General features: G+C 37.8%; 1 protein-coding gene across 1 annotated transcript in view; it reads left to right on the top strand.

Annotated features, from left to right (window-relative positions):
* Nucleotides 1–26,285, top strand: part of LOC126113877 (venom carboxylesterase-6-like) — a 199,815-nt gene that overhangs the window by 106,742 nt on the left and 66,788 nt on the right. The window contains exon 6 of the mRNA XM_049915021.1: nucleotides 20,723–20,907. Within this exon, the coding sequence (XP_049770978.1) occupies nucleotides 20,723–20,907 (185 nt within the window). The remainder of the gene's footprint in view (nucleotides 1–20,722; nucleotides 20,908–26,285) is intronic.

Raw genomic sequence — 26,285 nt, 5'->3', positions numbered from 1 at the left:
AACACACCTTTCATTTTGTAATCCAGATTTCATCATCTTTTCAGACAGAAAGGATCAAAACAGTTTCCAGCAGTACCAGTGTCTAAGAATGGATAGTCCTAGATGGAGAACAACAATACGGAAACCATAGATTACTTCTCACACAGAGGGGGCATTTAGTTGCACATAAGCACAATGAAAAAGACTGCAAAAATATTCCTTCTTTTGAAATAGAAAACATACACACATTCAATCAAGCACAATTCGCACACACTTGGCCACTGTGGGTGATGGAGCCCAACTGCCATCATCCAGTGCTTTGAAATGATTTATGAAAGGTTACAATTTTTTTCAGCTTCTTGGTGTTCAGTTACTGTTATAATGAATTTTTTATGAAATTTGTCTTTTGTCATACATGCTTCAATATTCTGCTGTAAGCAAAATTTATCCACCTCATTCTGCTTGAATGTATGACAGTTCCTGGTAAATTTGGGAAGTCCTATTCCCTGTAACAGCTCTCAAAAGTAAGGTGCCCAGTGTCAACAATAAAGGGGCATTTTTGTTCTCATTAAACATGAAAATTTGTTGTTCAAGGTGTAATTTTATGTGCCAAATAATAGAATAACATGATACTAATATTGTGAAATATTGATTTCAAGAATATATTTTGGCAGAGAAAGAAAAACATAAAGAGTAATTGATATTTGCAAAAGTGAGTGAAGAAGGCATGTGCAGTGATGTGTATTCTTCAAAGTATCAACATCTGAATATACATATATACTATTCAAACCATTATAAAGTGCATAGCATATGGTACAACATGTCATGGTTTCTTTCCATTCCAATTACATATGAAGAAAGGAAGAACAGCTGCTTAAATGGTTCTGTGAGAGTGAAATGAATCTGCCCTAGTCTTTGGGAACCCTAAGAGAGTGACATATAAGGGGTTGAAAAACATACCTAGAATCTTCACTTAAAAGCAGTTCTTGAAAATTTGTAAAGAGGCTTTTGTGGAATAATGTGCCTATCTTCAAGGCTCTGTGAGTTCAAATTTTTCATTTATTTGATGATCAAACAAACCTGTAAACATTTCCACTACCCTTCTTGGTATATGCTCAATATCCTTTTGGAATGTAACACGAATTAGGCTACTTTAGTAAAATGAAGATCAATACCAGTTTTGGTTTTGAAGTGTCTGATATCATTTCCATCTTGTAATGTACAGTATGTGACTTCCAATGAGGCATGTGATACATCAGAGCTTATACAAGAACAATAATTTTATAACTAAGGTGTTCATTCCTGTCAGTCTCAACATCTAAAAATAATGTTGTTCAAAGCTTGTCATCCAAATGTATGTTGAGAACACTGCTTTCCCTTATATCATGTAAACTTGCAATATCATGAAATTTTATTTATGTTGTGCAGTACCATGATTTATTATTTATTAATTAAATACTTACATTTTTATTATGGAAATGAAGTTGGAGTTATAAAAAAACATTTTTATTGAATGAGAAACTCTGTAATATCGTAAGGAAAACAAAGCATATGAAAGTTTGGTCAAAAACAAAAAGTTGTAGGAATAGATTGTCATCAACCAGTTTAAAAGATAGTCATCATTCTCTTAACAGTATATATTTCATTTTGTTAAAAATGCATTTGTACAATAATAACCAACTTCTAAAGTTTAGACATTCTGGGACAGTCCAATACAAAATCATAATGTTAAATATCTTCTTATTTAAATTTGTACTTACTAAACAGTTAAATGTAACTAAAAAAATTGAAATGACACTGGGTGATTCTCTAAGGTCCTGCTGCATAAATATAAATTATATATGTAATTATCAAAAGTGCACCAGAATGATGTTACTTAGCTATTTGCACAGAAGTCAGATCTTTAGTTAGTTGTAGGGAGTTCATAATAGTTCAACATCTTTTGTCTGGCTTGGTTGTTGCAAGTCAATTATGAAAGCTTTAATACAATGAAAAGAAGCTTTAGTATTGTTTGTTTAAAAAATTTGAAGTTCATATAAATTTGATCACCAGTTATTTTGCAACATGTGATTTTATAATGAAAACTCATTTTGTGTTTATTTGTGACACAAGTTGAGCAAGGCATGAAGAAAAATAATTATCAGTTAGGAAACAGCAAAATATTTTCTTTCACATAATTATAAGGTAAATAATTGTCAAAAAATTTTCTTTCACAAAGCTATAAGGTCCAGGATCTCTGGACGATGATGGACTATTTCTGCAGAGAACATTGAATAAAGATGAGTATGAATTTTTCTTCCATATTATTTTTTAACTCTCAGCTTCCCATGACAATAAGATGCACCATACTAGCATAGAGCTTGCTAGAAGGGCATTGTGAAGTATTGAAATTTGTGCAAAGGTTACATTAACTCAGCCAAAAACAATGCTACAAATGCGAAACATTACTTATGTATTATTTGAAATCTGCTGAATGAGCATGCCAAGTTTCCATCACTTCTGACAGCATAGCTGCAGGACAGTTTCAAAATGGCATCTGTAGGAGATGTATGTCACAATCAATGTGCTGTCATTGAATCTCTTACTGAAGAGAAAGAAACAGTGGGGAATGTTCACAAATGCTTGTGCAAAGTCTATGGATCATCTGCTGTCGACAGCAGTACAGTTATTTGCTGGGCACTGAGGGTGAGGTCATCATAAGGCGGTTCGGCAGTGCTCCATGATTTTCAGCGATTGGTGAGACCATCCACAGCTGTCACACCTGACACACTGCAGTGAGCTGATGTTGTCATTTGCAAAGGCAGACACATTACAACTCAGCAGTTGGCATGGCATCTGTCAGTCAGCAAAGGAAGTTCACACAGTGAAGCACTGGCTCCAGCACCAGGACAAGGATTGGTTCTGACAGGACATACATGCCCTTGTTTCACACTGGAGGATGGTCATATAGAACGGGATGGAGATTACATGGAAAAATAGGGTGTGTATCTAAAACACCATATTTTGTGTGTGTAATTCTCATTATATTCAATAAAAAATTGTTGAAGAAAAATAATGTGGTGCATTATTTTTTGAGCATACCCATATCAAGGACACCTATTTTCGATAGTGTTAGCAGTATAAGAAAGGTGTTGCAGATTAAAAACTTCTATTGGCTACTTCATTCTGATCTTTGGCTGTGAACATAGAATGCTTGCACACATTAGCAACAGGAGTGATGGAGAGAGGGAGGGGGGGGGGGGGTTACATTGACAGATGCAGAGACAGTTGAATTGGTCTATATTGGTAGTATTGGTAGTGTCACTGTGAAGGCCATCTGCCTTTTAAGTTTCTTATGTTGCATTTGTAATGCTGTGGCACAAGTAAGGCTGTGCTCAGCCCAAAGGTTGGTTTCAATATTGTAGCAATTAACTAGGGATGGTGGTGTTCCTCTGAACCAACTTGAAAGCCAGTTAGAGGGAGACTTACATTTCAGCATGTACTTCAAAATGCAGTGCAATTTGACTTGGCGTTTTTCACATTGTTAGTGGTAAAAAAAGTGATAAGTGACAAAGAAAATTGTAGGACCAATGGGGGATCAAACCCCAAACCTTCAGTTTGTAACCTGGAACTTAATCCACTGAGCCACATTTCTGTTCAAACCATTAATAAGGTTATTTATGAAATGGAAACTGCACTGAGCTGAGGGAAAATGGACTACTTATAGATTTCTGTAGAAGTAGGAAACAAAGAAAAGACAGTTTTATTCTACGTTATTTGTTATTTAAGTTACAAATAATTCATTCACAAATAAATTTGTTTGAATTATCTACATATATGAATAACTATTCATTTAGAAATTTATTCAAATAATGCTCATCTCCGCTTTTCATGAAACCTTACACTTCTTTCTTCTTCCATTAATTGTAGCTAATCTATCAACTGTAAGGACTCGTATTAGCTCATTTGCAGGATTTAGTCATGAGAGCCTGCAGAGTAACTGTAGTTACTTTGTTAATTATCAGAAAAGGAGACAATTATAATCAGTTGTCATACTCATCAATATAAATCTTTCTTGTTTGTTCTGTAAAAAAATATATCTCAGTATCATTATGATTTTTAGGTGCAAACTAAATGTGAACATTATTTCATCTGCTTTCATTCACACAATTTTAAAATTCCACAGTTAAATCAGTGACCTTCAATATCACTGAATATTTGATTATCACTTTACATCTCATCATACATCAACGTATTCAGCTGGAGTGGTAATATTTGGTGAAACTCAGATACAGGCTCCACAGCACACATGCTCTCAGTAGGAAGAAATAAAAATTAGATGCCAAAGAAAAATTATAATTCTAAATGCATCCCAATGCTTGTCAGTGCCATTAGTGCCACTGTATTGTGATGAATCTGTGTAGAAACCATGTTCCCTTGGTTGCGCGGCTGAACCACAAGCCTATCTGTTGCCCTGCACTCAGTGAGAGAGTATCACGTGATGTTGAGTGAAACCACATGATACTGAATGCAGAAACTGCAGGCTGTGTACTTCTGCAACACATGAAAAGCAACTGATGGGTAGCAGACACTACTCACATGGTTTCTCCATACAGATGGAGTGCTCTACTGGGCACTTTTTAACACATGGGCTGGTTCTACTTAATGTGTCCTAAAAGCAAAATCTCCAATGACTGTACACCTGGTGGCTCTTAGGGGAGACACTGAATGTCTGTTATCAGGGCAGTTAATGTACTTTTTTCTCAGAACTTTTATTTGCAGGTAATTCTTGTCTGTAATTTTGCAGTACAACTGATTGCTTCCATCTCCAATTTTATCAGTTATTTTATATGAATTTTTGAAGAATTTCCCTGTATTAGAAAACTATATTGTTTGTATGTGAAAAAATAAATCTCAATTTGCAGAAAATATTATTGATCTAAACATAAGAAATTAACTAACAAACAGTGACAGAGTGATAATTTAAAATCAGTTCCAGCATAAGTCAATAGATTGAGCAACTCAGAAAATGACTTCTGAGTTAGTAATGTAATTACAATGTAAAACAATGACATACAAACCACATGTGATTGTAGGAACTTTTTTGTGATAAACATTTTAAGCCGACTGTGACCAAAGAGCAACATGGAAATTTGGCATCAACGCAATGCTATCATATTTTATGAATATTTTATCTGTCTACTAAGCCATAAAATCATAGTCATTTCCAATTCTTGTGAAGCAAATGATCCTGTTGATGTTAAATCTTCTATAACTTTCTCTTTGTGATGTTTATTCTGTATCTAATTGACTATATTCACAATACAAACTGGTGTGTGCAAATTAAGTCAGGGAAAATACCAGCCTGTATTTTAAAATGAAATTTGATTCATTATCTTTTGATACTTGTTTGTTACTAAAAATATCACAGTCAGTTCATAGGCAGGATTGAGACAATTACCAGTACTTATGACATAGCACATTAACCACATCAAATAAAAACTGAAACTAAAGCTTCAGCATATAAAATGTACAGCCAACCACTTGCATAAGTTTAATGTAAATATCTTGACCAGGTTTCAGTACTACTAAGGGTACCTTCTTCAGAAGGAAGTCACATAAATTACATGACATCAAAATTGTAAATACACATGATGAGCTAAGGAGCTCAAGTCAAACAGTAGAAAATACAGAATAAAGTCCTCCATGGAAATAGTGGAAATTGTTTCACAGGTATGGCTTGTAAAAAGAGCAGACCAGTTGACCAGGACTAGTGTAAGACATAATGGCCAAGGCTTTTGAATTGTTAATATTACCTATAAACACTATTAACTATGTCGCAGTCCATTGAGGATTCAGTTGTCTCTGTCTCTGTGTTGCTGCTCAGTTAGGCTGCAGAATCCCTCCTCTGTCTTCCCTTGCAATTTTTACCTTTCTGTAGTGACCTCAAGAACCATGGAAGTTGTTATAAGATGTCTTAAAATGCTTCCTATCAGCCTATCTCTTCTTCTAGTCAGTAGTTCTTCTGTTATGTTCATAGTTGAATCTGTGAAGAACCTTATCATTAAGGGTTTTTTCTTTCTTTCCTATTATATTCTCTTCTACCATAAATTGTCATTTCTTCTATTGAATACAAATTCTGTACTGTTACCCATATTATACCTGTATTTGCATCTGTAACTTGTATGATTGACCACCCTTTATATATGTCAGCTCCTCTGGAACTGATCTAGCTACTATAGTATTCATTACTGTAGCATTGACAGCTTCAGTGAAGTTGAAATGGATATAATTATTCACCAGAACTTCAGTTTTTTACTTTCTTCTGAGTTGATTCTTCTTTTGAATGCTCTTAGACTTCTGCTGATTCTTCAATATTGCTAAGTTATACTCTAAGTCTGTATCTACTCCTGGGTATGCCTTACAATCCAGTAACTGATATTGGAATTTCTGTTCACTGTGGCATTGTCTAGCAGATGTCATACCATGCTGTGGTCCTTTTCCAGGATACTTGAACCTCCTGTGATTTTTGAACAGTGTGTTTGTTATTACCAGCCAAAATTAATTACACAGCCCAAGGAGTCTTTCTCCTCTCGTATTCCTTTTGTACACACTGCTATTATTTTTCCCCAACAGTAATATTCCATATATTGATTAATAGATATTCATCTCCCTTTAGGTGTTTAATTACCCATAAAATTACCTCATACACTGACAGGAAAAAAATCACAACACAGAAAACAATGAATGTAGGATAATGAATTTTCATGAATACATCTGTCTAGGTAACATATGTAAGTGTTTAACATTGCAAGATCACACCTCAATGTAAGTGTGAGGTATGCCACTCCAAATGTTAAATTTTGGTACATTAATGAAAAGTGTAACCACCAAAATGTGGAATGCAAGCATGCAAATATGTATGATTGTGTTGTATAGTTTGTGGAATGAAGTTCCACACCTCTTGCACTTGGTCAGTCAATACAGGGATGGTTAATGCTATTTCTGGATGTCATGAGTTGCCATCTGGTGATGTCCTACATGTGCTTGATTAGAGACAGATCTGGTGATCAAGCAGGCTAGTGCAACATGTCGACACCCTATAGAGCATATTGTACACAGTAGTGGGCAAGTGTTATCCTGTTGGAAAACACCCCCTGGAATGCTATTCATGAATGGCAGTACAACAGCTCGAATCACAAGACTGACGTACACATTTGAAGTGAGGGTGTGTGGGGTAATTGCGAGAGTCTCCTGCTGCCGTACAAAATCATACCCATGACCTTTACTCCAGGTGTAGGTCCAGTGTGTGTAGCACACAGATAGGTTGGTTTCAGGCTCTTGACTGGCCTCCTTCTAGCCAACACACAGCCATCATTGGCACTGAGGCAGCCTTCATCAGAAAACACAATAAATCTCCATCCTGCCCTCCAATGAGCTTTTGCTTGACACCACTCAAGTTGCAGATATCAGTGGTTTGGGTCAGTGGAATGAATGATACAGGGCATCTGCTTCAGAGCTGTCCTTGAAGTAAATGATTTGTAACAGTTTGTTGTGTCATGTGGTGCCAACTGCTACCAAAATTGCTGCTGCAGAGGCAGACCATGCACCAGAGCCATACACTGAAAATGATGGTTTTCCCTCTTGTTACTGCCCTGTGGCCATCCAGAGCCTGTTTTTTTTCCAGCTGTGCATTCGCTTGACCACTACTGGTAACAATCATGTGCAGTAGCCCCATTCCTGGTAAGTCTTCCTGCAATATCACAGAAGGTACATCCGGCTTCTCGTAGCCCTATTACATGACCTCATTCAGACTCTATGACATGTTAATAATGGTGTCTTTGGTGCCTTAAAGGCATTCTTGACTAATTCACTGCATTGAGTCTCAAAGATAAAAAATGCTCATAAAAGCTACAGAATTTATTTAAAGCAACCTGATTTGCATCCTCATAGCAGCACTTTAAGCGTGACTCTTATGCGACTTGTGCAAAATTTGAATAAACATCATCTTTCAAATGAAGAAACATGCCTACCAACTTTCATTTATGTTAAACAACTACTTCCCAGTATTTTAATTTTTTTTCCATTAGTGTATATTCCATTTAGAGTCTTCTGCATGTACATTTGAAATACAGCTGTTAGTGGTGTTTCAATGAGAATGTAGATCTTGCTGAAATGTTCACAGTAACTCACTGTATTTCCTGTAATTCTGTTCATGACAAAATATTCCTCCTGTTACGATTTTATGATGGCATTTCACTTCACTGACCCCTATTACACATACAGTATGTGATCAAAAGTATCTGGACACCCAGCTGAAAATGACTTACAAGTTCGTGGCACCCTCCATCGATAATGCTGTAATTCTATATGATGTTGGCCCACCCTTAGCCTTGATGACAGCTTCCACTCACAGACATATGTTCAGTCAGGTACTGGAAAGTTTATTGGGGAATGGCAGCCAATTCTTGATGGAGTGCTGCACTGAGGAGAGGTATCAATGTTGGTCGGTGAGGCCCAGTACGAAGTCGGCATTCCAAAACATCCCAAAGGTGTTCTATAGGATTCAGGTCAGGACTCTGTGTAGGCCATTCCATTACAGGGATGTTAGTCATGTAACTGCTCCACCACAAGCCATGCATTATGAACAGGTGCTTGATCGTGTTGAAAGATGCAATCTGCATTTCTGAATTGCTCTTCAACAGTGGGAAGCAAGAAGATGCTCAAAATATCAATGTAGGTCTGTGCTGTGATAGTGCCATGCAAAACAACAAGGGGTGAAAGTTTCCTCCATGAAAAACATGACCACACCACACCATAACACCACCACCTCCGAATTTTACTATTGGCACTACACACGCTGGCAGATGACGTTCGCTGGGCATTCACCATACCTACACCTTGCCATTGGATCACCACATTGTGTACCGTGATTCATCACTTCACACAACATTTTTCCACTGTTCAGCTGTCCAATGTTTATGCTCCTTACACCAAGCAAGGCATCATTTGTCATTTACAGGTGTGATGTGTGGCTTATGAGCAGCCGCTCGACCATGAAATCAGAGTTTTCTCACCTCCTGCCTAACTGTTATAGTACTTGCAGTGGATGGTCTGGATAGATGTCTGTCTATTTCACATTATGACCCTCTTCAACTGTCGGCAGTCTGTCAGTCAACAGACGAGGTCTGCGTATACGATTTTGTGCTGCATGTGAGCCTTCATGTTTCCACTTCACTATCACATCAGAAACTGTGGACCTAGGGATGTTTAGGAGTGTGAAAATCTCACGTACAGATGACTGACTCAAGTGACACCCAATCACCTGACCATGATCGAAGTCCATGAATTCTGTGGAGCACCCCATACTACTCTCTCACAATGTCTGACTAATTAGGTTGCTTATATGAAGTATCTGGCAGTATGTGGAAGTACAATGCACCTAATATGAAAAACGTGTTTTTGGTGGTGTCCAGATACTTTTGATCACATAGTGTAGTTTCATTTGCAGTTACTTTTTTAGATCTTTTAACTTCCTTGCCAGATTCAGACCGCCAACATTCCATGCTCTGACTAGTAGATTGTTACCCTTTAGATAGTTTACAATCTTTTTCTCATGGGGAACTAATCTTGAATCTTTCAGAAATGGATATACTAACAGAACACTTTTTGAATTGAAGGCCGTTTTTCCAGTGGAAACACTTTCCCAGGTCTTTAATGCAGCAGTTTCAGCATTCTGTTTCACAGCCCCATGCTGGTGCTTGTTCTTCTACTTTCAAGACAGTCTCCTGTTCTAGGAAATGAGGGTGGTTTATCCTTTACTTCTGCCATCTTGTTACTAGGCTGGTTACTCAAGATGACTTCTTCTTTCAGATATCAGTATTCACAGATTATTGTCATGATTAAAGTGTTATATGTAGAAAACATGCTTAGGAATTGTGCAGAAATCAAGTTATAAATTACTAATCAAGCACACAAATCATTAGGCTATAGGTTAGCCAGTATCTACCCACTGCCTTGTTCACAGTTGGCTGTTGTGACTGTGGTAGCTGCATGGCGTGAATTTGTGATGGTGCAAGAGTGCAGGCTGGAATGGAGGTTAAGGCCTAGACCAGCAGCAACATGGAAGTGTAATGGTCAGCAACCCTAATCAGTCTTGAAAGTCTCTTCGCGTTTGCTGACAGATCCTAAAATCAACTCAATTTGATATTTTGGTGATCCAACTGGTCACCATCTTCAGGATAATGCTGCTTCTGCTGATGAGTTAGACTGAGAACTCAGTGACTTCAGTGGTGTGAGGTGAGAACTCATTGAAGGGCAGAGTGGAAGTCTGTTGTGTTTTCTGATGAAAGCTGGGTCTGCCTCGATGCAAGCGATGGCTCTGTGTTGGTTAGGAGGAGGCCACTCAAGAGCCTGACACCAGCCTGTCTGTGGACACACTGGACCTACACCTGTAATTACAGTCTGGGGTACAAATATGTGTGACAACAGGAGCTCTCCCTATTACCCCATGCACTCTGACTGCAAATTTGTATGTCAGTCTGATTATTCAACCTGTCATGCTAACATTCATGAACAGCATTCCAGAGGTTGTTTTCTGGCAGGATAACACTCCTCCACATACCACTGATGTAAACAAACATATTCTACAGTGGGCCAACATGTTGCTTTCGTCTGCACAATCACCAGATCTGTCTCCAATTGAGAACATAGGGATATCATCGGACAAAAACTCCAGTGTCATCCAGAAATAGGATTAACCTTGCCTGTATTGACCAAACAACTGCAACAAGCATGGAACTCCATCCCACAAACTGACATTGGGCACCTGTACAACACAATGCATACACATTTGCATGCTTGCATTATTGTTCTGGTACTTACATAAGTTATTAATGTACAAGTATTTCACATGTGCAGTGCCTTATCTTGCACTTACATTAACCTGTGATCTTGCAGTGTTAATCACTTATTATGAAAAGGATAGTTGCTACTCTCTACATAACAGAGATGCTGAGTTGCAGATAGACACAACACATCAGAAATAGACAACCCACCCACACTTTTTACTTCTCTTCTTTCCTGCTACACCTCCCCCCCCCCCCCCTTCATCCATCCCTCCCCCCCTTCCTACTGCCCCTAGCTCTCCTGACCCCTCTCTATCTTGTCTCTATATGCTTCTACAAGCAACACTTTACTTTCCCTCATCCATAGATGATAAATACAATGCCTTCCTTAACACATTTCTCATGCTCTTTGAGAGTTGCTTTCCATTAGAACATTCTAAATGGGGTACTAGCAATAATGGGCAGCCCAGGTGGCTGACTAGTGGGATAAGGATATCATGTAGAATAAAGTGGGAATCATATCAAAATGTTGGAAGTATTCACAATCAAGCTACAGTAGCCCATTACAAACAGTATTGTAAGGTGCTTAAAAGGTTATTAGGAAGGCAAAGAGTATGTGGTATGCAAATAGAATAGCTAATTTACAGGATAAAATTAAAACCATATGGTCAGTTGTGAAGGAAGTGTCTGGTCAGCAGCACAAGGTCGACAATATAAAGTCAGTTCGCAGTAAAATTATTTTTCTTATTGATAAATCAGATGTATGTACAGTATTTAACAATCATTTTCTGAATATTGCTGGTGAATTAAATAAAAATTTAGTTTCTACAGGAAATCATACAACTTTCTTGGCAAATGTCTGTCCAAGATTGATGTCTGAAATACTCCTCTGCGATACAGACAAGAGGGAGATTGAGTCAATAATTAAATCACTGAAGACTAAGGACTCTCATAGTTATGATGGAGTGTCTAGCAGAATATCAAAGTACTGTGCTGCACATGTTAGCCCTGTATTTAGCCATATTTGTAATATTTCCTTTAGGAATGGTCAGTTTCCTGAGCGATTAAAGTACTGAGTAGTAAAGACGCTTTATAAAAAGGGAGAAAGGAATAATGTAGATAATTTTAGACCTATTTCTATGCCATCAGTGTCTGCAAAAGTTATTGAAAAGACTGTGTATGTAAGGATAATTGATCATTTTAAATCACACAATTTGCTATCAAATGTACAGTTCGGCTTTAGAAGTCGTTTAACAACTGAAAATGCTATATTCTCTTTTCTCTGTGAGGTACTGGGTGGGCTATACAAAAAGTTTCGAACGCTTGGCATATTTTTTGATTTAACTAAGGCATTGGATTGTGTTGATCACAAAATATTGCTCCAGAAGTTGGACCATTATGGAATACGGGGAGTAGCTCACAATTGGTCACCTCTTACAAAAGGTCATTATTCACAATATTGATAATAGCTGTGATGTGGAATTGGGAGAGGGGGGGGGGGGGGGCTACTGTCAAGTGGGGGGGTGCCCCAGGGATCAGTGTTGGCGCCACTACTGTTCCTTATTTATATAAATGATATGCCCTCTAGTATTACGGGTAACTCTAAAATATTTCTGTTTGCTGATCACACTAGCTTGGTAGTAAAGGATGTTGTGTGTAACATTGGCTTGGTTTCAAATAGTGCAGTACATGACCTCAGTTCATGGCTTGTAGAAAATAAACTAATGTTAAATCACAGTAAGACTCAGTTTTTACAGTCTCTAACACACAATTCAACAAAACCTGATGCTTTAATTTTACAGAAAGGGCATATGATAAGTGAAACTGAGCAGTTCAAATTTCTAGGTGTTCAGATAGATATTAAGCTGTCATGAGCCCACATTCAGGATCTTGTTCAGAGACTTAATACGGCTATTTTTACTATTCAAACGATATCAGAAATGAGTGATACTTTGACAAGGAAATTAGTCTACTTTGCTTATTTTCATTCGCTTATGTTGTATGGTATTATATTTTGGGGTAACTCTTCCCATTCTACAAGGATATTTTTGGCTCAGAAATGGGCTGTTTGGGCAATAAGTGGTGTGAGTTCACGAACCTCTTGTCGACCTCTGTTCACGAGTCTGGGTATTTTGACATTGGCGTCTCAATATGTACATTCCTTATTGTCGTTTCTTGTTACCAATATTAGTTTATCCCCAAGAATAAGCAGCTTTCACTTGGTTAATACTCAGCAGAAATCAAACCTGCATTTGGATCAGACTTCCTTGACTCTAGTGCAAAAAGATGTGCAGTATACTGCTGCATCCATTTTCAATAAGCTGCCACTCAAATTCAAAAATCTTAGCAGTAATCCACGCGCTTTCAAATCGAAACTGAAGAGTTTCCTCATGGGTCACTCCTTCTATTCTGTCGAGGAGTTCCTTGAAAATTTAAGCTGATTCTTCTTGTATTGCTGATATTGTTTACTTAAACTTATAGATTGACTTTTTTCAGGTTCATGAACATTTATTTTTATCTGTTATTACTTTTGTGTTGTAATTTCACGTAATGACATGTTCCATGACCTTGGAGATTTGCTCCTCAATTTGGTCCTACAGAACTTGAGGTGTAAATAAAAAAATAAAAAAAGTCCTGCTTTTCTTCCCCCTACTCACCCCAGCCTCCTCCTTACCCCAACACCCCACTGGCTCTCCCATCATGCACTGATGCACTGCTGCTTGCAGCCTGGCCACAGCAACTAGAGACTGTGGTCATCCATTATTTAAGTGTCATAAAGCTAATTTTCATTTGGTTAGATTTCCTCTGTTTATTGTTCTAGTCATTGTTAAAATACAGAATGAGCAGTGTCAGCTCCAAGCTGCAGCCTGTTATATTTGAGTACCCCAAAACTTATAGTTCAGTTATTAAATGTTGGATTTCTGCATCTACTAGCAATTTCAGATACACATTAGTCAAATTAATCTTTGAGAAGTATTTACTCTACATTTTATCAGACTCATGGTAAACTGTAATACAATGTTTAACTGTGTGTTTTGCTGGTGTTGAAATTTTGACCACCCAGTTTCATCCATTTAGGTTTTTAACACCACAACAGGGCCACCTCGCAAGCAGGAAAAACTACACATGATGATACTCAAATGTCCAGCTTGATAATTAGATTTTAACTGCTTCATCCACAGAAAATGGCATGAGGCAGCAGAAATATTGTTATGTGGCTACCTTGAGGGATATTCATAAATCCATAAATAGTATGTAAGTGAGAAATAGATCAATGTAGTCATGAATCTGCAGACCAGAAAAAGTTGAAGTACCTAGGACAAATATATTAGATGCCATAGGAGCCTTTCATTTGGATACCTTTGTAGCTATAAATTTCCGCTCAATAGTGTTTTGGCTGCTACAACAGAGTTAATGTGCCAATAGATGTACACCTATACTGTTGTGGGATTGGTGTGTCAAACCCGGGACTCGGCAGAGCTGAACCTGTGACCCACTGCAGCGTATTTTGTCAGGAGGCAGATTCAGATAATTTACAGTACTCGATGGGTGAAGCATAGTGTCAGCATGTCACCCGTGCACTGTCACATGAGTCCAGCCAGTCAGCAGACTCCTGGTATGCCGATGCTGCTGCTGCTGCCATCATCAAGGCCGCCCTGCTGGAAGTTGGCCACACTCTCCCAGTCACCGTCCGCCAATGTGTTGCGACTTGCACTGCACTGCTGCCCGCGATTCTGGAAACTGCTACAGTCCCTGGTCCTCACCGCCCTCTGCTCCATTTGGCCTGCTCTGTCCGACCATGGAATGAAGGTGGGTGTACTGGTCACCCATGGTCCTCGGGTGCTGTTGCTCCCAGAACAGGACTGATCTCAAATCCGTGCCCTCCTGGATGCTGTACCACAACTTGCCGCTAGTGGTGCTTGCTGTGCAATCTAAAAGTTCCGGGCTGCCGTTCTGTCCCGCCCCGGTGTTGTGTCCCTGGAGGCGGAATATAGCCTGAACAAGTACGTAGAACACAGCATATATAAGTTTATGCAGAATGCTTATAACATTGCTACCAGACTGGCCCCTATAAGCGAAGACCAGCACAGGTCTGTCCCGATGGTTGACTGACCTGGCACACACTATCCCAAGCTAAAATTTTCCTTCTATTTATATCACTTTTCTCCTCGCTTCTGACGTAGTGTCAGAGAGAGACAGAAACTATCGCAGGGAATTAATTCCCACACGTCAGCTACTTGCAAATTGCCACTCTTGGCTCTGGCCTAGTGCCCTGCCTCATAAATCGCAATAACTTAAAGCAATGCTGCAGTTTTCTGCCTTGGTGTTGCTCCACTCTAAAGAAATTGTGCATGCAATACTGCCATCGCAGCTCCGCTCCCACGAGTGCCGTGTTTACCTTGCCTGACCCGCTTGCTGTTGACTATTGCAATACTCTGCCAGCAGCCCCAGATTTCATCGCCCAACTGTGTCTTCATTGAATTTTGACAAAATTGCCCTTTCCTTTGACTAGGGCTAATACTAGTGCAGCAACACATTAACCAGTGACGTAGTGGCACTAGTGTGCACTTCGGATTGTACATTGTCTGATTCAGTTTGTAATAAGAGTGTTAGCTAACATCGCAATTCATCCTTTGAGTCAGACAGTGACACTGTATTGTGCTGTGGCCTATAATTTTTCTGTGCCACTCGGTTGAAGGTACACACAACTACCAAATGATCCTTTTTACTGCAAATGAAGCAATTTACATTTTCATATCCACATTGGCTTTGAGCCTAAACATAGAAGCAAACCATATATTATTTCTGCAGTCAGCAGCAGTGCTGTGATCCGCAAAAAGCACTTTTTGTTTCCATTTCTGTGGCTGAGTGCCTAACACATTTTGCCAACTCTGCTGAATGTGAATGTGTCATAAACCATGCTCTTTTTTAAAATGTGATTGAGATTAATATCCTGATTAGGTTTCATAACCCGTATAATTTGTATATGAAGCTGTTTAGAAAGCACATTTGATTCTTATAAATGACCATCAAACACTTGTTGTTCTAATGATGTTCTGAGAGAGCATGTTGCAAGAAAAGTCAACCAGTGTACTGCTTCACCGTTTGTATATCTTACAAAAACACCATGAAGATAGAATTAGAGAAATTTGAGCCCACACAGAGACTTCCAGCAATCATTCTTCCCATGAATCCTTTGCAACTGGTACAGGAAATGGGAGAAGTGAAACTAGTACACAAAGTACACTCTGCAACTCACCATAAGGTGTATTGCAGAGTACAGATGTAGATGGATAACTTACGTAAAATTTCACCACAAAATGGCTGTGAGTATACAGCGCATATTATTCTCATTGCTCACTTTGTAAAATCAGTATCTTTTTTTTAACTGTTATGTTACCACAGAAAATTATGCCACATCCCATTCACGAGTAGAAATATGCAGAACATGTAAAGAAGATTGTTGATCTGTTTTTTTCCAAAACTAGCAATTAGCCAAAGAGCAGAAGTAGATTAACTCTGCAGTTTGAGAGGCTCACAATATGATTTTTATACTGCAAAAGTCCATCAGTATGTACATTCAAAAATTATATGTACTTTGTCATAATTTAATCAAATGGGACTAACTTTTTGAGAAAAAGTCTGATTAATTCTTTGAAAAACATAAGTAACATTTTCTTCTGTTGCTGTCTGTCTAATATGATCAAATTTTGAAAATATAATGTAATTGTACAGATAAAAAATCTACTCACTAAGTGGCAGTGGGAGGAAACTTACGTAAAGGTACTGAAATTTGGAGGCTTTCAGAGACAGTGGCTCCTTCTTTTGGCAGAAGGCTTGAAAGGGAAGGAAAACAGTTAAAGGAAAAGAGTGGTGAGGTTTAGGATGACTGGTGAGGTTTGGAAAAGTTGGCCAGAAGCTCATGCCAGGTGGGATTTACCAGATGGTGAGTCATCTTGTTCTTCTTCTTTTTCTTGCTGCATGTATGAGGCATTTGCCTGTTAAGCAATCTTGACTGAAATTACAGACCTTTCTTCCTTTTCCTCAGTCTTCCTAAAGTTTTTGCTGTGTGGGGTAGCCACACAGTCTAAGGTGCCTTGCCATGGTTCACGCGGCTCTCCCCATCCGAGATTCAAGTCCTCCCTCGGGTGCAGATGTGTGTGTTGTCCTTAGTGTATGTTAGTTTAAGTTAGATTAAGTAATGTATAAGCCCAGGGACTGATGACCTCAGAAGTTTGGTCCCATAGGAACTTACCACAAGTCCTAAAGTTTTTCTACCCATTGGCTAATAAATCATAATTAATTTTGGTTTTCTGTCATCCTGCATTCCTGTGATGTGGTCCTTCCAGCTGCTTCTGTATTCCTTAATCTGCTCATTTATGTTTTTCATTCTTAGTTCTTCTGATGTCAGTATTCTTCATCCTATTGGATAGCATGTACCCAGCTGCTCTCCTTAGCAGTCACATTTTGATTCTTGTATTCTTTGTTCATTTCTTTTGTTACAGTTAGTAACTCATTTACATATACCATGCTTGGCACTGACATTGTTTTGTAGAACTTGAGTAGAGTTTGTTTTTTCTTACTTTAGTTCTGAGTGCTCTATAGATTGTTCTTTTGATGTAATTAAATCTTTGTACTTCCTTTTGTATGTCCATTTCTGTCATGAAAGAGATGAGTAGTTCCTAAGAAGCTGAATGAGTTTACTCTTTTTACTTCCTGATCACTGGGAACTGGCTTCTAGCCCCTGAAAGCCACAAATATTGTTTTCTTTGAAGATATTGATAGAATACATAACTTAGCTGATGCAGATAAAATATGAGCAACTGTCCAGAGTGTGTTCTATCAGCAGTCCTAGTGAAGATAACTGTGACAAAAAGTGGGGAAGGACACTTGACAAATCCTGGAGACATGGATTCATAGCTATAGCAAAGGCAACCATCTTTGGGAGACAACCCTAAGAGAGGATCAGATAGGTCACAGTGTCTAGAGATGGCAGCCCATCACACAGCTTACCCTACAGAATTCATAATATGACCAGGGAACAAGTTATTACTGAGACTCTTCAAAGACAAGCCTCAGAGAAGTAATATAAACAGTTAATTTAAATGATACCATCATATTAATATAAATGGTATTTAATAATTTTGTTTAACATTATTGCTGGATGGTGAGCATCAGTGGATTTAAGTACATCACAGATAATGTAATGTAAATGATAATGTATCAATATTAGATTAGTTATAGTCAATATTTCATTGTTTTTTATTAGAATGCTAGGAAATGTGGCAATGCTTTGCAATTGCTAAATTTAAAGGAGAATTGTATATACATCCTAATCTCATTCTCCCCTCTCTGTCTGTCAACCATCTCCTCCCCCTCTCTTTATCCATCTCCTCCCTCCCCCCCCCCCGCCCCCCCCCCCCAAAAAAAAAAAATCTCTCTACAATTCCCTCTCATCTCTATGTCCATCTCATCCTTCACCCCCTCTCTCTCAATTTCCTCTGTCCAGCTTCTCTCTCTCTCTCTCTCTCTCTCTCTCTCTCTCTCTCTCTCTCTCTCTCTCTCTCTGACCTTGAGCATTGTTTATTGTTATTGCAAACAAAACCAAGATTGTGAAATGAAGTCACTTAAAACGAATGGATAAATGGTTGGGATCATTAATATAAGGGTACAGGAGAAACCTCTGCAGCTGCTGCATCTGTGATGATAGTGGCTTCAGTTACACTATTTCTCTTAGTTTTAATGGATGGCGAGTATAGGAAAGTTTCAAATGATTCAGATTCCATAGTAGCAGTCTAATCATAAGTCAGTAAGCCATTAATACAATTTTCCTCTTTCCTCTTAAAACTGAGTTCAAGGAAGGAAACAAAACAGCACACAGTTATATGTACAATTTCTCATTAAAATTAGATGTAAGGAAAAAGAATATATGTGGAAGAAGTAATTTGTCTAATGGTTTAAATGTCATGATATCATAAGTTTAAACTGACTATGAGGAAGAAAACAAAACTGCAAATTTCCACAACACAGCATTTTCTTTCTGCCATTCAGTGTTACCATAAAATCTGTACATTATATAGTCCATGTCCATCAGAATGTTACTAGAATAATCAGTTTTTGAACATACAGGGTGAAGAAAATTTTGCACACTCTGACTTCACAGTATGATTCCTCACATACTAGCAGTACAAAAATGTCTCTCACAAAATTTCATCCTGCCTATATTTCCAGCAGTAAATAGACATGAAAGGATGGCAATCTGGCAACATTGTTATCACAAGTACACTCACTACTTCTGTCAGCACATGAGAGTACTAATGTGCAGTTGGTGCAGAGGACAGCATTTTGGGTTAGCATGCAGGAGGTCAAGAGTTTGGTTCTCAGTTCCACTTATTTGTTTTTATTTGCTAGTTTCATTTTGCCATATAATACTATAGTATACATCATTTCTGAAGCCTCTCGTATCCTGCATGTACATGGTATAGTGTTTTGTAATGGTGAACATAATGGAAACATGGTCAAACAAGTAATAAATAGACAGCTGAAACAAATCTGCCTTAGAACAGAGAAGAAGTTTTCAAGATTTTTGATAACAATGTTGAACTAAAGCTTGTTTTTATATAGATAAACCAAATCTGAAGTACATAACTTTCTCAAACATTTTGGGAAAATATGACATTGAGGAAACTGCATGACAGTTAATTAGGTCTTTCCCATCACACTTTTTATAAATAATGAGAAATTTTAAACAGTCTAAAGTAATCCATGTGTTAACAATGCAGCATATTTATCAGATGTCAGAGTTCCAAATATTCCATGAAATTTTGGGTGAAATGCCAGATGTCAATAATTCACTGCCATGATATTTTAGTGCACATTCTTCTAGCCATCTTTAGGTGTACAGTGGCAAAAGTATGCTGAATTCTGCTTTTTAAAACTGTGCGTGCCCTCATAGCATTGTGCTGACAAGTAGCTGACACACACAAGATCTAGCAGTGCATGTGCAGTGACAGCTGAGGAAGGTGTGCATGTGGCAGTGGGGCTTTAAATGGATAGCTCAGCATAGTTCTGCCAGTATACACCTGAAGAAGACTCTGCACAAAATATTGTGTCTGTAAGTTACGGACATCTGGCAGAAAATTTCATGGAACTATCTGAATGCCAGGAAAGTTTTAATTTCACTTCTTATAATTGCTTAACCATTTGTAGAATATTTTCAGCATATCCCCACACTTTCTCAGATGAACTATTCACTTTATTTATGTTAGGTTTAGAATGTGTCTACAACCTTGCATCTAACTGATATGTTGATAGAAATTATTCAGCACCAGAATATCAATTTTTGTGTTTGTAAACACATGACTCAAGAAGCTTTATATAATGACCATGATAACCAATATTTTTTTTTCAGAAACTATGCTTGAAATTAGAGATCCATAAACTGATATAATGATATAGATCTTCACCTCTGTATATAAGTTAAAAAAATAAATGATTTTCATTAGTGAAGCCTGACATTGTCAGGAAGGAGATGATGATCTTAATGTAGTTTATTAAACAAATTTTTTAAAGCAAAAACATTTTAATGCCAAACAACAATATTCTTATTCAGCTGAACTGGAATAGGAAAATTGCTGTCTATGCATTAAAACTTTTTGCTTTAAAAATTTCTGTTTAATTAATGCTTTACAATGGGGGATTTGAAGGAGGAAATTTGTCACACGCTTAATGTCATTCAGTCACTTCTGGCTGAGATTGCTGTGTAGAAATTCAAAAATATGGTTTGTCTTTCATAATAATTGTACATTTTTTATAATCTGTATTTTAATAAGACAACTATAAAGTTACTAAAAACATTTGAGTGAACTGTTTCAATAATTTCACATGAATTAAAAATATATATTTTGTATTTACAGATTTTGTAACTAATGAAGATCTTATGGAAGAGCTCAACAAGCATTTTGTGGAACTTTCACCTTTTCTTCTGGACTATAATTACACAGCACCACAGACATTACACCACAAAATTGGAAGAGAAGTGCTACAGTTCTATGTTGGTGAACAGCCCTTATCAACAAATACTGCTGACAAGATAGTACAGGTCACATAGACAATTTATTTAATAAACCCACAGAAACATCTCATTAAGATTTTGAAAGATGCACTAATGTTCTGTATTTTGCTCTTTGTGTATGTAATTGTTTACAGGCTCCTGTTAAACATGTCTCTTCTGTTTGAAGTTGCTTGTAACTTAATTCTCAGGTAAATGATGTTCATTGAGAGCTGTTGAGTTCATCAGGCAGTTGGTGTAGATTTCCCTTAAGATTCATCATTTGTGAATATTTTAATCTTGATTTTCTGTTAGATAGTTCTGATTGAGGATACTGATAATTGTTATCACCATGCTGTGATTTGACTCCCACTAGAAAGTTCCCAATGAGCATTGAGGGTAAGTCACTTGTCAGTGTACCTAATGGCATATAGGTACTTACTGATATACCTGTTCAGAGGTGGTTAGGCAAGCAGTTTGCTTAGTTTTAGTTTCTTCATTTTTATAATGGTACTAGGTGTTGTACGAGTGATTTAGGCTGCACAGTACTGCCCTGCAGAATTTAGTTTATTCAGAAACTTGCTCAAATTCAATATCTAATGACCTATTTAAGTCTGTACCTGAACAAGAAAGCTTCATTAAAAGCTCCTTTTACTGCTTGTGCCATAGTTTACTCTACTTATTCAGTGTATGTACTTAACAGGAAGTTTGAATAAAAGTACCTTCTGCCACAATTTTTTAATGTTTTATTAAATTACATGATGCATACATAATATTTGTTAGATGACTTTCAGCTGAAGATGGGCCCACAATGTCTGAAATATGTTGTGTAATGTAAAAAAATACAAAAAAGAATTGGGACTGAAGGTGTTCTTATTCAAACTTGTTCTGCATTGAATACAGTCATGTTCACAGCTGCAAAATGCATATAAAATGAAATACCTTTCTAATAACCAGCAGGCACACCCAAAAAAGAGAAAAGAAGCTCATTAGCTTTCTGAATAAATCCTTTGTTGAGCTATAGCACACACACACACACACACACACACACACACACACACACACACACTCTCTCTCTCTCTCTCTCTCTCTCTCTCTCTCTCTCTCTCTCTCTCTCTCTCCACTGTGCCTCTGCACTCTGCACGCGCGCGCGCACACACACACACACACACACACACACACCCACACACACACACACACACACACATACACACACACACTCTCTCTCTCTCTCTCTCTCTCTCTCTCTCTCTCTCTCTCTCTCTCTCTCCACTGTGCCTCTGCACTCTGCATTGTGTCAGCTGATTGTGTGTCCAGCTGGCACAATGTATGGGCACTGGTGTGTGTGTATTTGTACTCTAATTCGATGAAGGCTTTATTCTGAAAGCTAGCAAATTTTCTTCCTCTTTTTTTTTCTGTCCCTCAATCATAGACTGCTGCATTTACTGCCTTGTAGGCAGCATTTGGCCAGTGGGAGAGTTGCTAAGGTTTAATCTACGAGTGGTGTTTATGTTTCTCTAATAGTAAAAAGAAATACTTTCATTCCTTTAAGTAATAACTTTTTTTTGTATTCTCTTAATTTTTACTGAATCATTATGTGCGTAACAGATCAGAAGTCTTCAACACATGAAATGTAAGGCACTTTTCACAATACATATATTCACATTTCTTAATACAAATCTAAGTTTGGTGATTTTAAAATCTCTACATAAAAATTATTTTGATTTAGTTGTTTCCAGTAAGTGATTTTCAGTAGTTTGCAACTATATTGTCTGGATACATGCTGATGTGGGAACCCAGCTGACTTGTCGACTTTTTAGTTTCACAACTACTGCAATTTTTTCTGGATAAAGAAACGCTTTCCATTAGTTAACAATAAATAAACTACCTATAAACTTTCCTCATTCACAGCTGAGAAAATTAGTAATAAGAAAGAAAATAATCATTTTTGTCAAAACAATAATTCACTTGAAAAAACTGTTAAAATACCAGATGACAGATTGATAGCCATGTTTTACCTTCAGGAGCCAAAATTCCAATAAACACCTACAAATGTAGAAAAATCTATAACTTGTCAATCAGAGCTATTGGAGTTTTCCTCAGGGAGGAAAAAAAGATAGGTTTTGGAAGTCTGTGAATTAGAGGCAGATTAGTCAGACTTCAGATCATCAGAATCTGCCTCTTACCTCCCTCCAGGAAAGAAACTGATAGGTCCTAAAACTAAACAATTGTTTCTCTCTTCAAGTAAACATATATGTCACCAATATTGGAATTTCACCTTCTAAAGATAAGTATGTTGTTACCCAGCCATTCTGTGCCTTTATATTTATCTAAAGCAATCATTTGTAAGCCTAAATACGTTTTGCTTCAGTTTTTTGTAATACACAAGAAAATTGCTCAAGGTACAGAGTGATTCCTGTTCACTAACAGCTGTGTATTGTCTGCATCTGCTTGCTTAATATTTACAGAAGTACATATATAAAGTCATAGGGTTAGATTGTCCGGCATGCAGTAAGAATGGAAGCCTATTTACATCGAATATATCATCCTCTATTTGCTGAGGGAATTAATGTTACATTACAAAACTAACAACCAATGATTAAGGATTTAGTGCCCAGTTGTTCCACTTCTTTCACTTCTGACAATGCTTTGTGTAGGCAAAAAGTTCAAAGTTGTGGTGTTGTTTGGATCTATGTTAAGTTACATGTCCTCTGTAATTGGCTAAGTACATCTCATGGAAGGTCAGAGGAATGCTGTTGTGTACCAATAGGCATCAGCAAAGAGGGAAAGTGTGTGTGTGTGGGGGGCGGGGGGGGGGGGGGGGCAGGGGGGGGGGGGCAAGACACCCACTGGTCCCGTTCTGTATTCTTGTTGGGTGCAGACTTTTTATTCATTGCAGAATTCTGACACCTTTCTACAAATCAGTTGTTTGGAAATACTATGACTTTAGCCATGACTGTACAGCCATTCATGGGAAATTAAGCTACTTCCTTAACACAGCGGAACAGGAAGGGCAGATTAGAGCCCTTAAGGCTGAAATGGATAGTGCTAGGGAGGAAATGATGAGGTTAAGGGGGAGAAGGATGAAGACAAGTGGGAAATGGTAGCAAGGAACAGGGGCCACAGAAAAAGAATAGTATCTGACAGTTTCATCATTGGCACAGACAATAGATTTGCCTTGCTTCCTCAATCAACAAAGGAAGAGGCTCAAGTAGATTTAAGTGTAGTCAGCACTCAACAGACTTTCACTAGGAGACCAACTGTTTCAAAACAGTAGGAAGCAGGAGAAAAGTTCTGTTGTTAGGTATTAGCTATGGAAGAAGTGTGGGCCAGACCTTGAAGGAAAAATTAGGTGACAGGTAACAGATCATAAGTATTTTCGAGCGCAGTGCAAGTCTTAGACAAGTGATAAAGAATGTAGGATCATTGTGCAAGGATTTTACAAAGCAGGATAATGTAGCAGTAGGGGGTGCAGTGGGAAACAGTATTGATAGGGATCAGGACTACAACATTTAGTGTGACCTGGTAAAAATAGCATCTTCAATGAACCACACAAATGTTGGCTTGGTTCTTGCCTTCATGTGGTATGATTGGCCCCAACTGAACAGCTTGATGCAATAATTTACCAACAGGCATATGTATTGTAGAAATTTATTTTATTTTATGAACTTATATGTGCTACCAGTTTCGGCAATACATTGATACCCTCTTCAGGCCCCACTTGTCATAGTCGTAAATTCGCTATACATGGAAGGAGCCATATAACTGGAACCGTGAATCAAATCATCCAGCAACAGCTGTTGATGGCCAGGTGACAGACTGAGTCTGTGTAAGCCAGGCCACCAAAAGCTGTTGCACAATGATTTGATTCATAGATCCAGTTATATGGCTCCTTCCGTGTGTAGCAATTTTACGACTATGAAGAGTAGGGCCTGAAGATGGCATCAATGTAATGCCGAAACTGGTAGCACATAGAAGTTCATAAAATAAAATAAACTTCTACAATACATACGCCTGTTGGTAAATTATTGCATCAAGAAGTTCATGCGAGCCATCGTCCCACGATCCACAATGGATCAACGAAGACCAACTGAACAGCTCTGTCAGGAGGGTCAATATGGAGCTAGATCAGCTGCTTGAGATGGCTACTTTGTCAGGCATATGTTTGGTTCCTGTATGGTATTGGTAGGTGGTACTTCACAAGAGATGGCTTGCATCTCAATAGGAAAGGGAAGGATAAACTGGTTGGGATGATAGCAAAAATCTTTTGGGGGGGGGGGGGGGGGGGCACTGAAACTCATGGGAGTTAGGAGTTTAGGCTAAGATCAGTGTCCAGTCATACAACATTGATTGAAATGAAGCTTAATGAGAAGTTCAGAGAGGCAGTACTAGAGATGTTAAAATATCACAAGATTCTCATAACAATACAATGAAAAATAATGATATTATATTGGATCAGAATATCAGGGGATTAAGAGCTTTTTGTTTGTTTAGAAGTTTTAGAAACTGAGGGTGGAATAGCTGTACTATGCCTGTCTCAACATCATATAATCACAGGTATGGAAATGGTAAATGTAGGTGGATATAAGCTTTCAGCACATATAAGTAGAGACTCTATGGAGTGAGAAGGAGTTGCCATATATGTTAAAATCTGTCATAGTGTGAAAAATATGGAATCTAAAAAATTTTGTGTAGAGCAACAAACAGAAGCATGTGCATGTGTGCTTAAACTGAATAATGGCGCTTTTATAATTGTAGCTGTGTATAGGTCCTCATTGGGAAATTTTTCAACTATTTTTGAAAAACTTGGATTCTTTGTTGTGCTATCTGTCAGACAGAGGGAAGCAAATTATTGTTTATGGGGATTTAAATGTAGACTTCTGAAAGAGTCTGATAGAAAGCGTTTCATAGACCCAAGATAAATGTAATCAAATAAAATCTTTTCCTGTTAAGAATGGTCTCTCTGATCATGATGCACATCTACTAGCAGTATATGACATAGCTCCGTACAGTAATGTAAACCAATCCTCCAAAATAATGCATTCTATTAATTACTGAACAATTAAAAATTTTAGGGAAAGCTTGCAACCGTTAGACTGGGATGAGGTATACAAGGAACCTGATGCTAATTTAAAATTTAACCCATTTCATGATACCTTTGTGAGTATATTTCAAAACAGTTTCCCTAAGAAAACAGTGAAATGTAATTGTAAGAAACCATGTAAAACACCATGGCTTACTAAAGGGATAAAAATATCTTGTAAATGGAAAAGGGAACTGTATCTTATAGCTAGGAGGAGTAATGATCCGAAAACAGTGAAACATTATAAAAACTACTGTACTGTATTAAGAAAAGTTTTTAACAAGTTGAGAAGTGTGTGCATTATGTCTGAGATCAGCACTTCTGATAATGAAATTAAAACAATTTG

Source organism: Schistocerca cancellata, chromosome 1, assembly GCF_023864275.1.
Source record: "Schistocerca cancellata isolate TAMUIC-IGC-003103 chromosome 1, iqSchCanc2.1, whole genome shotgun sequence".
In the NCBI taxonomy this organism is placed as follows: domain Eukaryota; kingdom Metazoa; phylum Arthropoda; class Insecta; order Orthoptera; family Acrididae; genus Schistocerca; species Schistocerca cancellata.
This window is presented reverse-complemented; position numbering and strand designations above follow the sequence as displayed.